The sequence below is a fragment of the Mirounga leonina genome, unplaced genomic scaffold (genome assembly GCF_011800145.1).
Source record: "Mirounga leonina isolate KUSES-001 unplaced genomic scaffold, KU_Mleo_1.0 Mir_115, whole genome shotgun sequence".
NCBI lineage: Eukaryota > Metazoa > Chordata > Mammalia > Carnivora > Phocidae > Mirounga > Mirounga leonina.
The window spans coordinates 88,024,602-88,040,011 of record NW_023270268.1 but is presented as its reverse complement, the minus strand read 5'-3'; the positions used below and the strand labels follow the sequence as shown (position 1 = coordinate 88,040,011).

General features: G+C 50.2%; 1 protein-coding gene across 1 annotated transcript in view; it reads right to left on the bottom strand.

The window, feature by feature from the left end:
* The window catches only part of MYLK (myosin light chain kinase), a 177,039-nt gene that overhangs the window by 99,097 nt on the left and 62,532 nt on the right, over positions 1 to 15,410 (bottom strand). The window contains 4 exon segments of the mRNA XM_035000007.1: positions 6,117 to 6,269; positions 9,326 to 9,460; positions 13,377 to 13,583; positions 14,140 to 14,675. Of these exon segments, the coding sequence (XP_034855898.1) occupies positions 6,117 to 6,269; positions 9,326 to 9,460; positions 13,377 to 13,583; positions 14,140 to 14,675 (1,031 nt within the window).

The window sequence follows — 15,410 nt, the reverse complement described above, 5'->3', positions numbered from 1 at the left end:
CAAGCCTTGTTAGAGTATGGAAATTCAGTAAATCACCAACTAAAGGGGAGCTCTGGAAGCACAGTCCTCCCTTCTTTCTTTATTTGGTGCTCAAAATCCAGCACAGTCCGGGGATCACAGACTAGCCTCCTTTCCCTACATGCCATGACTGTTGACTCTTGAGGACTCTTCAAAGGAAGCCTACCTCCACCCAGCCCCTTCCTATTTGCAGGGCATTTATGAAAGGTGTAAATCCCCAGTATTTGACTTCTCTTCCAACAAAAGTCTCTCCTAACCAAATAAACCTACTTGGTGATTCAGCAAAACTTCTACTTCTGTGTCATAAAAAGAGCCTTGCTCTGTTGGCTTTTCTTCCCTCCCACTGACTTCTCTAGAACCTAAGAAGCAAATGGGAATAGAAGTGTGCAAGGTATGTCCACAATAGCCAAAATGTGGAAAGAGCCAAGATGTCCATCGACAGATGAATGGATAAAGAAGATGTGGTATATATACACAATGGAATATTATGCAGCCATCAAAAGGAATGAGATTTTGCCATTTGCAATGACGTGGATGGAACTGGAGGGTGTCATGCTGAGTGAAATAAGTCAATCAGAGAAAGACATGTATCATATGACCTCACTGATACGAGGAATTCTTAATCTCAGGAAACAAACTGAGGGTTGATGGAGTGGTGAGGGGTGGGAGGGATGGGTGGCTGGGTGATAGACATTGGGGAGGGTATGTGCTATGGTGAGCACTGTGAATTGTGCAAGACTGTTGAATCACAGATCTGTACCTCTGAAACAAATAATGCAATATATGTTAAGAAAAAAAAAAAGAAGATAGCAGGAGGGGAAGAATGAAGGGGGGAAATCGGAGGGGGAGACGAACCATGAGAGACTATGGACTCTGAAAAACAAACTGAGGGTTCTAGAGGGGAGGGGGGTGGGAGGATGGGTTAGCCTGGTGATGGGTATTAAGGAGGGCACTTTCTGCATGGAGCACTGGGTATTATGCACAAACAATGAATCATGGAATACTACATCAAAAACTAATGATGTAATGTACGGTGATTAACATAACAATAAAAAAAGAAGTGTGCAAGGAAAAGAACAAAAGGAAACAGTGACGTATGACATTCCCCAAAAGATCTCTGACCAGTAGTGGTAGGGTTGTTGGAGGGGAAGCAGGAATCATTGCAACCACAGCCTTCTGACTGACTCAGAAGTTAACACCAAACTCTCAATGTAAAGGTACAGCAGCCAAGCCCCCAGTGCTCCCTCCCGATGAGTGCTTGGAAACCACGGTCTCCACCATATGTGCGTAGCATGGATCATATTCTGCTGTTAGGGACACAAGGCTGTAATTCTGATGGCATTCTTGACCAAGGACTCCAAGCAAGTAAATGACAGATAAGGCCAACAGTGGGCTGGAGAACTAGACAGTTCTGCCTCTCTAATTGTCCAATTAGTAAAACGAGGCCCCAGTTCTATGATATGGACACATATGTACAAACATATACTCAGAAGTCTTCCTGCGACACGAAGAACCCACATGGTGCACAACCCCGTTTCTGTTGTATTCAAACTATATAAAACTAGAATATTGGTTATAAGATAACACTTATCTGCTTGCCTTCTTAGAATTTAAACGACTTTTGGGACAGATGTGGTGGGTGGGCTAAGGGTCTTAAGAGACAAAAAAAATTAAAGCCGATGTTTATCCTTCAATACATTTCTCTTTAGTTAATATAACTATTAGAAATGTTTTCAGTGCTTGTAAGCTTATGGAGGGGAGAATCCGTACCTGACACCATCGGACAGATTATATAACATCCTAAGGACCTGAGCATAACTTGGGAGAGAGGTGGGGGTGGGAAGCTGTCAGGGCTCCCAGCTATCCCACTGAGTGCCTGTCACTAACCTGAGAGTGAACTGGACTTCTACTGATGATCTAAGTTTCATTTTTTTACTCTAGATATCAGTTTCTTAAAAAATTTCCCGATATTTTATGTCCTTAGGAGCCTTTAGGAGGGCCCAGCAAGTCTTCAGTTAAATAAACACCATTAGGCTGAGACACTAAAGTCAAAATGGGCACAGTTAGCAAGTTAGTAGATCTAGTCACTTAAGAATTTTAGCTTTGACAAAGATACTCCAGGGGGAGATAAATTACAGTATTCTAGCCTGAGGAAGTCTCTCCCCCTCCCCAATGACTCAGTCCAAATACACTGAAATATTTACTCTCCCTTAATCTTCCTGGGCTCTGCAGGAATTTGGATTAATCATCCTTTGGGTTGGGTTGGTGGGGAAAGGCTTTCATTGCCTGGTTAACTATTGGGGATTTTTTTAATCCTGGGGTGGGGGGAGGACAGAAGGAATATTTGTTGAGGGACTCTTGAGAGCTAGCTGGTGGGTTTCTTGCATACTCCAACAAGCACGGAGCCCCCAGGGAAGTCTAGAGGTAGAGGGACGCCCTGCTGCACGTCTAGGGAGGCTGCCTACCGCCATGTGCTTTCATCCATTCCCTGAACACCTGCTCACATAGCAGGCCCGGATCCATGTGCAATAATGAGTAAGACACGGTCCCTGCCTGCAGGGAGCTTACAGTCTCACAGGGAAGACAATTAAACAAGCAATTAGAGTGAAATCCCACAGTTAGAATAAAATGGGGGCTACTTCCCTAGCGGCCCTGCCTGAGGTGCCTCTGCCTCTCTCTGAACTCATTCTCACCTTCCTCCGGCCACCCTGGTTATCTGGCTATTCCTTGAATAGGCTGACCTTGCTCCCAATTTTAGGGCCTTTGCACCTGCTGCCCCTCCCGCCTGGAGCACTCTTTCTCCAGCTCACTGAAGTCTCTGCTCAAAGTCCCCTCCACCTAGAGCCTTCCTTCACCACACAATGTCCTCACCCATCCTCCAGAAGGATCCTTTCCACCCTTCTCGGTCAGTATTTGATTAAACTAGGTGCTGATTATGGTGTGTCTCCCCATCAGAACGCATGCGCCAGGAAGACAGAGCTTGTCTGTCCTGCTCACTGCGGCCTCCCCAGAATGATGTCTGGCCCAAAGCAGGGGCTGAGTACAGATTTGTTGGAAAGTAAGCACAGTGATAAGGGAGGCTCCCAGGGAGGGCTTCCTAAAGGAAACAACATTTGTTGGGGAGAGAGGCAGATTTTGGAGAAAGGGGTTGCAGAGGAGAGGAGACAGAGAAAGCTGGGTGAAGTGGCCGCAGAAATCACATCAGAGTGCTGGGCCAGCGATTTCTGGATGATTGCAAAACCTTGGCAAAAGGCTAACGAGGTGAGAAAGAGCACCCACACCTGGCGTTCTGCGGAGCATCGCCGGGATTCTCCACTGAGTGTGCCTGCAGCATGGCTGCCCTGGAAACGGCCCCCTCCCGGGAAAGCGAACAGCAGGGGCGCCCTGCTCAAGGGCGCCCTCTCGTGGCCACAGCCCCTACAATGGGGTCCTCCTCAGACTCCAGTGTCTGCGGGGTGCCTCCCTCCCTCTAGGATTCTGGGATTCTTGCCCTTACTAAAAGCAAACTAACAGGCACACAGATGGACAGACAACCTCCTACCCACTGTGGCAAAGCTGGTCCTTTGGTAAAACCACTTAGACTTGGCATTTTGAACAATTTTACCTTGTGTAAAATTTGGGGGGGGGGGTCCGTTGGACAATCATCACAACCGTACACACTGAGCCCTTCCTCGGTTCTGAGGACATGACGTGTATTTATTAACTTAATCCTCAGTACTGGGGACTGTGACTATCAGTGTCCCCATTGCACAGAAGAGGAAGGCGAGGCCCGGGGGGTGGAATGGCACCCCTGTGGCCAAGCGAGCTGGTGGTGCAGCAGGATGCACTCCCAGCCAGTCTGCTCCACGGCCAGGATGGGACTGGGGCTGGTGCCACACTGAGGGTTAACGGAAAGGCCAGGCCTTGGGCAGCGATGGAGGGGCCGGAACCATGCTGGGTACAGTAGGAACAAACGTCTCTCCTGCGGTCGCCCCGACCCCTCAGCCGCCCCCAGAGACCTGGAGCCCCAGGAGCTGCCAATGAAGTAAGAAAAACTCCACGGCTGAGGATGGTGCAGGACACGGCCTTGAGCTGCCCGAGCGCCTTGGGGCAGGGAGCCAGGGGGTGTCACTGTGCCAGGCTCAGCCCACCTCGCTCCTGTGCAGACAGCCCAGCCCTGCAGCCCGCACATGCGGCCACGTCTCTCAGCCTGCTTCACCATTTATGGTATCTGAGCCTCTGTTTGGCCTTCACAGGCCAGCAAATCCCCACACCGGGAGGGAGTTCTCACTCACGCAGGGCTGTTCTCAGAGAAAACCCAAAAGGTTCTGGCAGAGTTCTTGCTGGGGACCTGTTTCGGCTTTAAAACACGCTTGGATGGGCAGTCACCCCGGCCCTACTACTCCCACAGACCTGGGGACAAGGAGGACGCCCCCAAAGACTCCTTGATCCTTCATCTAGGGACCCCCCCCACCGAGGGACTATTAGCTCAGCTGGGTCTCTTTAATCCAATCTAAACCCAGGCAAGTGGGGACAGGCACTGGATTAGCAGGGCCACTGGCTGAAGCTAGCAGGGAGAGAGTCTTGGGCAACAGACCCATCACATGTCACTCTGGCCCTCTTGCCCGCTACTAGGCTTTGGAGTAGGCCACATGGACCTCCAAGGAGAGCCCCCTGTTGGGAAAGTGAGGGCCACTCCCCTGGCCCAAAAAGATGAAGCTCAGATCTCTTCTTGTTTCATTATCACAATTTCCTGAGGCCCCTTATTGAGCCATGAAAGGAGATCTGTGGGGACAAAGAGGATAGCTACGTCAGCCACAATTCTGGCTGACAGATTCCCAGGGGGCCAGAGTCAGGCTCCCACCTGGGTGTGAACAGCTTCCTGGAAGGAAGAGGAGGCAGGTGAGGACTCCATGCCAGAGCACTTCAGAGAAACCGGGGAGGCCCGGGAGTGTGCCCCTTGTTGGCAGAGAGCATCACAGAGCCAGCGTCAGCACAAGGGGTGACACTGCCCAGCCTCCAGGGCTCAGGCTCCCCCTCTGGGCCGGTGGATTCACACTCTGGAACAGGGCAGGGCATAGGAATGAGCACAGGCTTGGAGTCACGAGGATCTGGGTCTGAAAGCCCAGTCTGACTTACCAGCTTGTGTGTTTAGGCAAGTTGCGTAAGCTTTCTGAGACCTCCAGACCCTTTCGTCTAAAATAAGGGCAAGCAGGGAGCGCACAGCCCTCCCCACGGCTGTTGAGGTCTAAATGAGAAAGTATTTAGTGCTGTACCCAGCACATGATTTTCCCCTTGTGCTTTTCAGTGAAACCAGGTCCTGTGGCTGCCCAGAAGGCAGCTGCTCACATTATTGGGAGACTCTCCCCACGAGACCTGAACCCTGGGAGACAGAGGGACGAGACATGGTCTCCTGCCAGCATGCTGGGAAAGCAGAGCCCCCAGGCCCCAGCCACACACAGGAGTTGGGGCCCAAGCCTGGCGGGGAGGATGGGGAGGCAGGCTTACCTGGACACCCTGGCCCCAGGGAGCATTCCCTGGGCACTGTCACCATGCCCGCCAACCCCACAGCCCAGACAGCTCTGTCTCGAGTGCCGTGACTCCCCTGGAACTTCCTGGGACTAAGGGCTCGGCGAGGATCAATGGATGAGCATGATAATCAGATTACTGGACACCAGGCTGCTGATGTATGAAAACCAGCCTAGGCTGGTGGGGAGGAGCAGGGTCAGAAGGAAAAGGGGAACAACCTGGGACCCTCTCGAAGCCTCAGTACCAGCACTCTGTTACCCAGTGGCCCCCAGCATGGGAGGTGGCATTTGTGAGACCCCTAAGTCCTAAGGGGGTATGTGAGTACTCCTCCTGGGACACCTTTCAATGTGCGAGGACTTCTTCCTACCACACTGGAAGCTTCTTGAGCCGAGGGAGCCCTTGCCTCTTTCTCCTGCATCTTCCCTCAGCCCTGCTGGGGTGAGGGGGTGGGGAACGGGCCTTTGCCTTGTCACTGTGGACCTCCAGAGGCCATTTCCTCCACCTGCCTGCCTTCAGGTGCAGTGTGCTCTTTCTCCCAAGCAGATGTCTGCAGCAAAGGTGCTTCTAGAGAGGTGCCCAGAGGCTCCTACCATGGACAGTGACCCGGGCGCTGCAGGACACCTGCCCCATGGTGTTCTTGGCCAGACAGGTGTAAGTGCCATCATCTTCCGGCAGGGCGTCCTGGATGTGGAGCTCGGCCACACCGGCCTCGCAGGACGAGTGAGCATACTGGATGGGCTGCTCTGTGGAGGGAAGCACAGGAAGACTCAGGCCAGGGGGCTCCCGGTGCTGGGGCTACTGCTGTCATGTCACCATGCTCGCTCAGATCCACTGTGGGCTGACGACGTGTCAGGCCCTCCCCTAGCCAGCTGGACAGAGAAAGCAGATGTTCAGGAGGGAGATGGAAGAGAGGCAGTGGTTGTTGGGGTGCAGGAGCGAGGCTGGGGCTGGAAGGACTGTGGGGAGAGATTCTGGAGGCATTTCGAATGCAGGAGGGAAGGGGGCAGAGTTCTCTGCATTTTGTTTCAAGAAACAGTCCCCACATCCACAGCCTGGACTCCACAGAATTCTGAGCCTGGAAAGAATCTTACAGGGTCATCTGGCCCATAGCCCGGCCTCAGGCACAACAGGCCTCACCCAGACAACAGGAGGCTCCTGGCTCCTTTTAGAGGTCTCCAGAAATAATGATTCCATTTCCCACTGCAGATATTCATCAGGAAGCAAGTGTGTGACCTCAACCGGATGCTGCAATTAGGTGCATTTTAGGGTTCATGCAAAAGATAAATATGGGAAACTAAAAATGACTCTGGCCCCTTCTTCCCAGAGTCCCTAACACAAGACGCCCTTTATTCAGGTCACATAAAGCCCTGCATGGAGATAGAAGTGCATGCTATGAACTTCAGTGGTTTCCTTAATGCTATATGTCCCTGGGACTTTATCATTCCAGGATGTGAGCTTTCATTTCCAGGAAAAAAAAAAAAATCTCATTACTGAAGATTCTGGCCTCAGAGCAGGAATGTGTCTGCTTACCATATAGGAAGCGACTGTCAGTTTCTTCCCTTGTCAGGCCCCAGGGTCCTGGTTTGCACTTCATAAAATTGGGGGTGGGCAGTGAGGGGAAGGAGAAAGTACAGAAAGAAGTCCTCTCCCTGCAGTGCAATGTTTTCTTCTGCACACAGCAACACCTCGTGTCTCCATGACAGTTTGCAGAGACTGCCAAGCAAGCATGTCATAGGGCGGGAGGGAAGAGATTCTGCCCTTCATAAAGGCGGGGCTGGGAGCTGGGAAAGGCAGGGGCCAGGACCGGGCTACTGAGAGGACTGAACACTGCTCTTCGCTTTTTGTGGAAAAAAAAAAAAAAAAAAAAAGACACTCTAACACCTCTCTTCCTTGAGAATACCAGTACATTTCATGACTGCCATCAAAGTGCTTCTGCTGTCGAAATGTGCCAACATAGTGTTTAAGACCTCTTTTGTTACTGGAGCATAACTCATTTTGGTCCTACACACATGGGATAGAATAGTGGCCCCAGAAAGGAGTTGCTGGCTCAGAGCACTCAGAATTGGGAGACACACGGAACTCTCCCTGGCCAGAGACTGGGACGACCAGATGGTTAGCAGCCAGGGGAACTTAAGCACGATCGCCCTCTAGTGGCAACGGTGTGGAAATGCCAAGATTGACCAAGAATTAAAAAGGTGGGGTAGCTTTTCCAGGTTCTGAGGGGTGCAGACCAGGGATCAGCAAACTACTGCTCACGGGTCAAATCTGACCTGCAGCCTATTTTTGTACACCCTGAAAGCTAAGAATAGTTGTTACAGACTTTAAATCGTTGAAAAAAATCAAAGGGAAAATATTTCGTGATCTGTGAACGTTGTATGAAATTCACATTTCAGTGTCCATAAATAAAGTTTTATTGCAACACTGCCATACTTATTCATCTACATATTGTCTCCGGCTGCTTTTGTGCTGCCACCACAGCAGAGTGGAGGTGTTGTGACAGAGACTGTATGGCCAGCAAAGCTGAAAATATTTACTATCTGGCCTTACGGAAAATGTTTCTTGACCCCTGGTCTGGACTCTGAGCCAGATGGAAGTGAAACTCTCTTACTCAGATCCATTACTAGTCTTTAACATCCGTGTTCTGTTCCAGCTGCTAGGAGGCTGCCTCTTTGTAGTCAGTCATGGGATCCGACAGAAGCTCTGTCCATAGTGAGGGGTGGCAGGAAGGGTGACCTCAATTGTCACTTATTTGCCCAAGAAGATGACACACAGGAAGACTATATGCACCTTCTCTCATTGACCAGAGATAATCTCTAGCAAAGCCTAAGCAAACTATACCAACTGGGAAGGTTCACAAGTAACACGTCAATAGTGTAGAAACGGCTGGGGACTATTTGGTGCATAGGTGACAGGTGCCATTGTCCCTTAAGGAGCCTATTCGATCAGCCCTGAGAGCTGGCTGAGGTCCCAAACCTTCTGTTCCAGCCCATCTCCTTACTCATAAAGAAGCTGATGCCCGGAGAGGTGAAGGGGGGTGTCCGAGCTCCCCCGACCCCTAGATGGCAGAGAAGGCTAAGTGCCCTGGTCCCCTCACTGGCAGTCCTCCTTCATCCTCCCTGTGGGTCCCCAAAGCAGGGGTTTCCAAAGCAGACCCTGCTCAATGCCATCAATTTGATGGACTGTTCTCAGTTCTAAAATTAGAGTCCTCCCATACTTTTGGAATCAAAAGGCTTTTTTACCGAGAGAAGAGTGATCATATATGATAACTAATTTTTTCAAAAGGCCTTACTTGGCCAAAAAAAAAAAAAAAAAAAAAAAAAGTTGGCATGTCTCTATAGGACTATAACATTACAACAAATTACTTGTCTATGAATCCCCAAACCAACTGCCACTAAATGAAAGGCGAGGTTCCATGAGTAACTTCTAGTATGGTTCACTAATTTGTTAATTTGTTCATTTATTGACTCAACAAATATTTATTGAGGGCCTACTACGAGCCTGGCCACATAAATGAACCAAACTGCCTGTGCACCCATGTACATTAGCTGTTTTATATAAAGGATCTAATGTACTTCACAACCACCACCCTGGGAGGCAGCTGACGTTATTCATGTGTTGCAGGAGCTCAAGGCTCAGATAGGAATAGCAACTTGCCCGGTGTCCCCGGCCAGGTGATAGCAGACGCCACAGTCCCGTGAGCTCTCTGTACCCTGTAGGTTCTGAGGGATAAATGGGGCAAGCCAAGTGAGAATGCAAGCAGGGCCAAAGGGCCCAGGGGCCTAGAGCAGGGGGAACTCACCATTGAGCAGCCAAGTGATTTGGGGGACCGGGGTCCCCTGCACAGAGCACTGCAGCACAAAGTCCTGGCCCTCGACGACAGTGCAGTCCTTCAGGACCCTGGAGAAGGAGGGTGCCACCTCCGTCGCGGCCAGCCCTGCAAGGGCAGAGGACAGACAAGCCATCTCAGACCACAGTTGACGTGCTCTGCTGAGGCCCTGCAGTCACCCCGAGCCTCGCGGGCAGGTGCACCCAGGGTTCCTCGGGAGCCTGGCTTGGAGGCAGGCAGCACCACGGGTGTGGAGACCTGGAGCCTGAGGCTGAGAAAGCAGCAGGGGCTTATTCACGGTCACAAAACAGACCAGGTCTGGGAATGCTCAGGACATGGGCCTGCCCCCTCTCCTCTGGGTCTCAGGCACCTCCTATCCTGGCTTGCCTTTTGCTGTCCTGGAGCATCTGCAGAGCTCCTTCTTCCCTGCTTTCCTGGTCCCCCTGTACTCCCCAGTGCCCCTTCTCTCCTTTAACACATCCCATCGGACCTGCACAACCTTGAGAATATCTTTGTACTTGCAGCGACAATATGCCCACCGGGGAGGACATTTCAATTTTAAAGTGTTATTTTTTCCAATTCCAAGACTGGATCAAATGACAGAGACTCAAATGTGTCCTAGTTTTCCAACCTTGGCCAACAGCTCGGGACTGCTGGGGGCCTGGGACTATGCATTACTAAATTCCCTCAGGATTCTGATGCATATTTTCGTTGAGAACCACTGAGCTGAGCTTTCCAGAAGCCCTCTACATTGGTGGACTGGGGAGCATTTTGTAGTTTGGGGGGGCCTTAACTAAGAGCAATAGGGATAGATTGTCTCTTCCACAAGCAGAACACGCAGCAGAAACGTCAAGGTGGCCGGCAGCCGAGAAGGGGGAAGGGATTTGGTGATTAGAAGAGGCCTCAGCGGTGCCTTTCAGGAGAAGCTATCCCATGCAGTGTGAGGGGTTTAAGGACAAAAACTGGTACAGGAGGGCTTACTATGTGCCAGGGACATTCCCACATGTGACTGTGACAGGGCATGAGGTTGCTTTCTTCAACTTGTTTTATAGACCAGGTTAGTAATTTCTTAGTCCAGCCCAATGACGAAGGCAGGCTTTACACCCCGCTCTCTGACTCTGCGTCCCCACTTCCTCCTCCACACCAGAGCTCCCCTACAGGGAGAGGAGGCTGGGGGAGAGCAGCTCAGTCAGAACAATGGGGCATCTGATTGGGACTGGCACTGAGGAAAGGGATGGACAGACTACCTCGAGAGCTGTGGCCACCTCTATCCCTTTTCCCAGCCAGCGTCACATTCCCTCACAGGGAAATGCCTTTGGGAGCCATTGAAAAAATACGGACTTCCGTGTCAAACCAACATGGGTTAGAAATATGCTATCTTTTACCAGGCATGTGACCTTGGACAAGTCATTTAACTTCATCACAGCTCGGTATTCCCACCTGGAAAATGGGTGTGACTACAATTATCTCCTCAGACCACTGGGATAACTAAATGGATAAAAGGATATAAAATGGATAACTAAATGCTTTACAGAGATAAAGCATTTAGCACAAAGCCTGGCACACTGAGCAAGCTTTTGTGGAGTGTTAGCTGTTACCATCAAATGGAAGCTGGGCATCGAGACTAGACCTGCAGTGAGTTTGGGGGTGAAAGACAGTGGAGAAATAGAGTGGGAGCTTAAGGGGCCACTGAGAAAAAGGCAGATCTTCTTTCCGTTTTCACCAGAGCATGATAGTAGGGATCAGTGGCCTGCATCTTGGCGAAGTCATCCGGAAAGGTTTTAGAACAGTCAGTATCTCCAGGAGGGAGAGGGAGCCCAAAAGTACTTTTGCAATGGCTGAGTAAGGGCTCCTGAAAATCCGCTCCTCCATACAAGAAACAAGAACACTGGCAAAAACAGTCGAAATCAACTTTTTCAGAACTCTGGAAATTAACCAAAGGCTTACAACATTCTGAAGAGCGTGCATTCAAAAACAAACAGCTGACGTTGTAAGAAGAGCCACGCTGGCGGCCTGCTTAATTCCCATCCTGTTTGCCCCAGCTCTTGTGGCAGCTTTGAAGACCACATTCTCTTTCACCCCCAACTTGCTGCAAGTATAGTCTCAACGCACGGCTTCCATTTAATAGTAATAACCACCACTCCAACAAAAGCCTGCTGGTTTTCAACCTTTGGCGGACCTGATGCCATGTGTCTGTCCCCTGCACAGAGCCTGGGATGACGGGCTCGGGTGCTTGGACTTGTGAACTCTACAGGCACTCCCACCTCCAAATGGAATGGATACGATTTCTTACAAAGAAATTCATGACCATAGTGAAAATCCCAATTAAGAAATAAATCAACAGTATGCAGGCCGTGAGAAGTAAGACTACCCCCCACCTCTTCCTAAGCATCCCGTTTCCTTTCCTTGAGGCAACGTGTGGACCCTTCCAGAAATGTTTTATGCACACATAAGCATCTGTTTGCACATATCTACATAGATTCTTTTCCTTTTATGCAAATAGCATATGATACACACAGCTCTGCACTTGGCTCTCCTCCCTTACTAGTATCTTGGACATGTTTCACCATCAGAGTCCGCAGGTCAGCCATATTTGTTTTACTGGCTGCATGGAATCCTACTGCACGGATGAATCACTAAGTTCTTCTCTTTTCCTTTCTTTTTTTGGGAAATGTTTATTGTGGCAAATTTCAAATACACACACTAGGAAAGAGAGCAGTACCGTGGATTATCATATACTTGTTTCTCAAATTTAATAATTATCAACTCACGGTTGATCTCATTTCATTTGTAGCCCCACCAACTCCCACTACACATGGATTATTTCTGAAGCAAATATCGTATCATTTCACCAGTAAATAACTCAATTTATATCTCTAAAATACAAAGGCTTAAAAAAATAACCACAAGACCGCCATCATATCTTATAAATAGCACTAATTCTATTATATCAAATACCTTGTGAATGCTCAAATTTTCCTGGTGTTCTCATTAAAAAAAGTTTTTAAAGTTGTCTCAGTCAGGAGCCACACAAAGTCCAAAGACTGTGATTACTGATATCTCTTACGTATCTTTTCACCTAAGTTTCCTAAAGGTTGTCCCTCCCTTCCTCTTCCTCTTGCAATTTATTTGTTGAAAAAAAAGTAGACAAAGGTTATTTGTCCATTGAACTTCTAAAAGCCTGAAATTTGCTGATTCTATCCTTGTGGTTTAATATGTTCCTCAATGGGTCAAGGGTCCCTGAATAGCATTTAAAATGAGGAAATTTTAAAGAGAGATAGACGGGTACAAAGATATCTATCACAGTTTTGTTACAATAGTGAAAAAATGGAAACAGTCTAAATATTCGACAGTAAGAGCAAGCGTAATCAGATACACTATTCTATGAAAGATTATATGGCCATTAAAATCATGTTTTTGAATAATATTAAGTAATATAGAAAGAAGTAGTATAAGAACGATGCTTATGTAACATGAGCAAGTTAGAATAGAAAGCAGTATATGAACAGCACAATGTTGATTTTGTTTTAAAAACATTAAAATACATTTATTTCTGAGTCATAAAACTATACTGTGTTTAAATCCCCCACAACAAACAGGCACAACTTTTATAAACAGATATTACAATAAACATAGAAGATGCGGGATCCCACATCATCTCATATGACTCTCAGTGTGTATATTTAGGGAATGTTTGGTTCTCTGTGGTTAGAAAAGTGAGTCATGGCACTCCTTGGACAGCTGAGGAACCCAGAAAAGGGAGCTGTCAGCAGGGCTGGGCATGGGGGGTGGGCATGGGGGGTGGGCATGCTTGTTCTGAGGTGACTCTGATGTGAACTCCTCATCAGGAGTCACTTGTCCTGGAGCTATGACTTTGGCCTTGGCATGTGGGTGGGAATGATGCCTCTGTCGGGTTGTACACCCTGCGTGGGGGTGGTAGGAGGTGATACCCCTGCAGGGTAGGAGGCACCCCATGGATGGCCCCCCCGCAGAGAACCCAGGGTGACTGGAGGTGCGTACTCACGTTTCACCAGGAGGGTCCAACTGCAGGACATCTGGCCTCGGACATTGGAGGCCGTGCAGCTATAGGTCCCACTGTCTCTGGCCCGCGCTCTCAGCAGGCAGAGGTAATGGCATCCGCCTTCTTCATAAACCTCAACCATGCCTTCTCGAATCCTCACGGGGGCACCTTCCAGGAACCAGGTCACTTCAGGCTTCGGGGTCCCTGAAACTACAGGGCGAGGTGAAGGACATGAGGTTCCCAGAGAGCGCATTGTGCTTGTGGGGCAGGCAGGATGCTGGACCTGAGGGAGACGCTCATTCTGGTTTGAGATGCCCTCCTGCAGAATAGGCTCTCTTATCCCTCACCCTGCACTGTGCACGAGTAAACCTCTCAAGATGGAGGCAGGGTCGGTGGGGAGGAGGGACACAGGGCGACAAGCCAGGTCTCCAGATCAGCCAAAGCCAGCAGAAGGGAGAAAAGCGCAGGAGCCCCTGTGGCTTGTTTTTTGATGGTGATGGTGATGATGGGTTTTCCCCTCTAGGGTGGTTAGAATTAGGACACAGGGCCGATGCCATATCCAACAATGAACCATGGGCCACTGCTGGGTGTTTCTCCAGAACAAGGCACGTTACTAGACTGAGTCCTTCCTATAAGGTGGCTTCTGGGGTGGGCTGGGTTCTAGTCCAAGGGGCTGGGTGGATACCACTGTGCTGATGGAGGGAGTGGCCACCCAGGGGCTACACTGGTGGGGCAGGATGGGACAGTGACCTTTAGATCTACTCACCCTCGCATCTGAACTTGACTGTCTGATCTTCACTGACTTCCTGGCTTTGGGGTTTGCTCTCAAATTTGGGGAAGGTGGAATCCCTCTGGCTCTCCATGGGGATTTTCCTTGTAGCAACCTTGCTCATCACCTCCTGGCTTCCCAGGCCAGACTGCCTGGTAGGGAGGATGGCTATGGGGGACGCAGCTGGCCTCTCCCTCTCTTCTCCAGAAGATGAGGGGGCACCCGAGACCAGTGCTCTTGGTTCTGGCTGGACTTTTGCAGCCTGCAGGGTGATGGTGCTGGAAGTCTTTTGTAGGACGGGGCTCCTCAGGGCCTTCCTCGGTGGGTCCCCGGACGACTCTGACTGGGACTCCCGCAGGGGTGGAGGCTGGCTACTTGTGGCCCAGGTCGGGGAGCCCCCTCTCTGGGTACTGGAGCAGTTCTTTCTCTCGGCAGCAGACGCGAGGCTGTCCAGTTTCGGCCCCTGTGTGGTTCCATTGGTCACTTCTTTCCTGATATCTGAATTGGCTGCCTTTGTTCCTCTCACCAATGACCTATTTGGTGGTGGTTGGGGTGGGGGGCAATGGAGAAGAAGAAGGAGAAATAGAATGGTTATCTGGTTACTCACAAGCATTACTCATGACAAGCCCAGATTCCAGTGATCACAAAAGCCCACAAATGAAGACAGAGTGAGAGCAAAAGTGTCTCTCGGCAGCCTTCTCAGTTTCCCAAGGCAAAGGGCAAGCAGCCATTCCTGACACTTCCTTGCCCCTCATCCCAATCCAGAGCCTGTTCTATCTGCATTTATCCAATCTGCCTTTATTCTACCCCCCGAGCGCCACCCTAGTTCCCACCACGCAACTGCCTCCCCCTGGTCCCTGCTGGCCCTCTCTGATCCACGGTCTGCATGGCAAGCACAGCTGATCAGCACCGCACCGAGAATAAGACTGAGCTTCACAACATGGCCCACAAGGATGCCCTACGTGAGCTGGTTCCCGTTGCCTCTTGGACCTTGCCAGACTGTCTGACTCCTGCCGGGCAGCAGCCACACCAGTGTCCTTCTGGGTCCCCCAGGGCCCACCTCTCTGTCATCTCCCCGCTTTCACACATGCTACCGCCCTGCTGGGAGCATGCTCCCTGCACTTTCCTTCACCTGGCTAACATTCCCCGTCAAGAGCCTGAGCTCAAACAGCAAGCGTCCAGGAAGGGTTTCTCTGACCCTCTAATCTAAATTAGCGCCGCTCGTTCCTCTGCCCCGGACACACCGCAGCTTGTAACTCTGGCTTGGT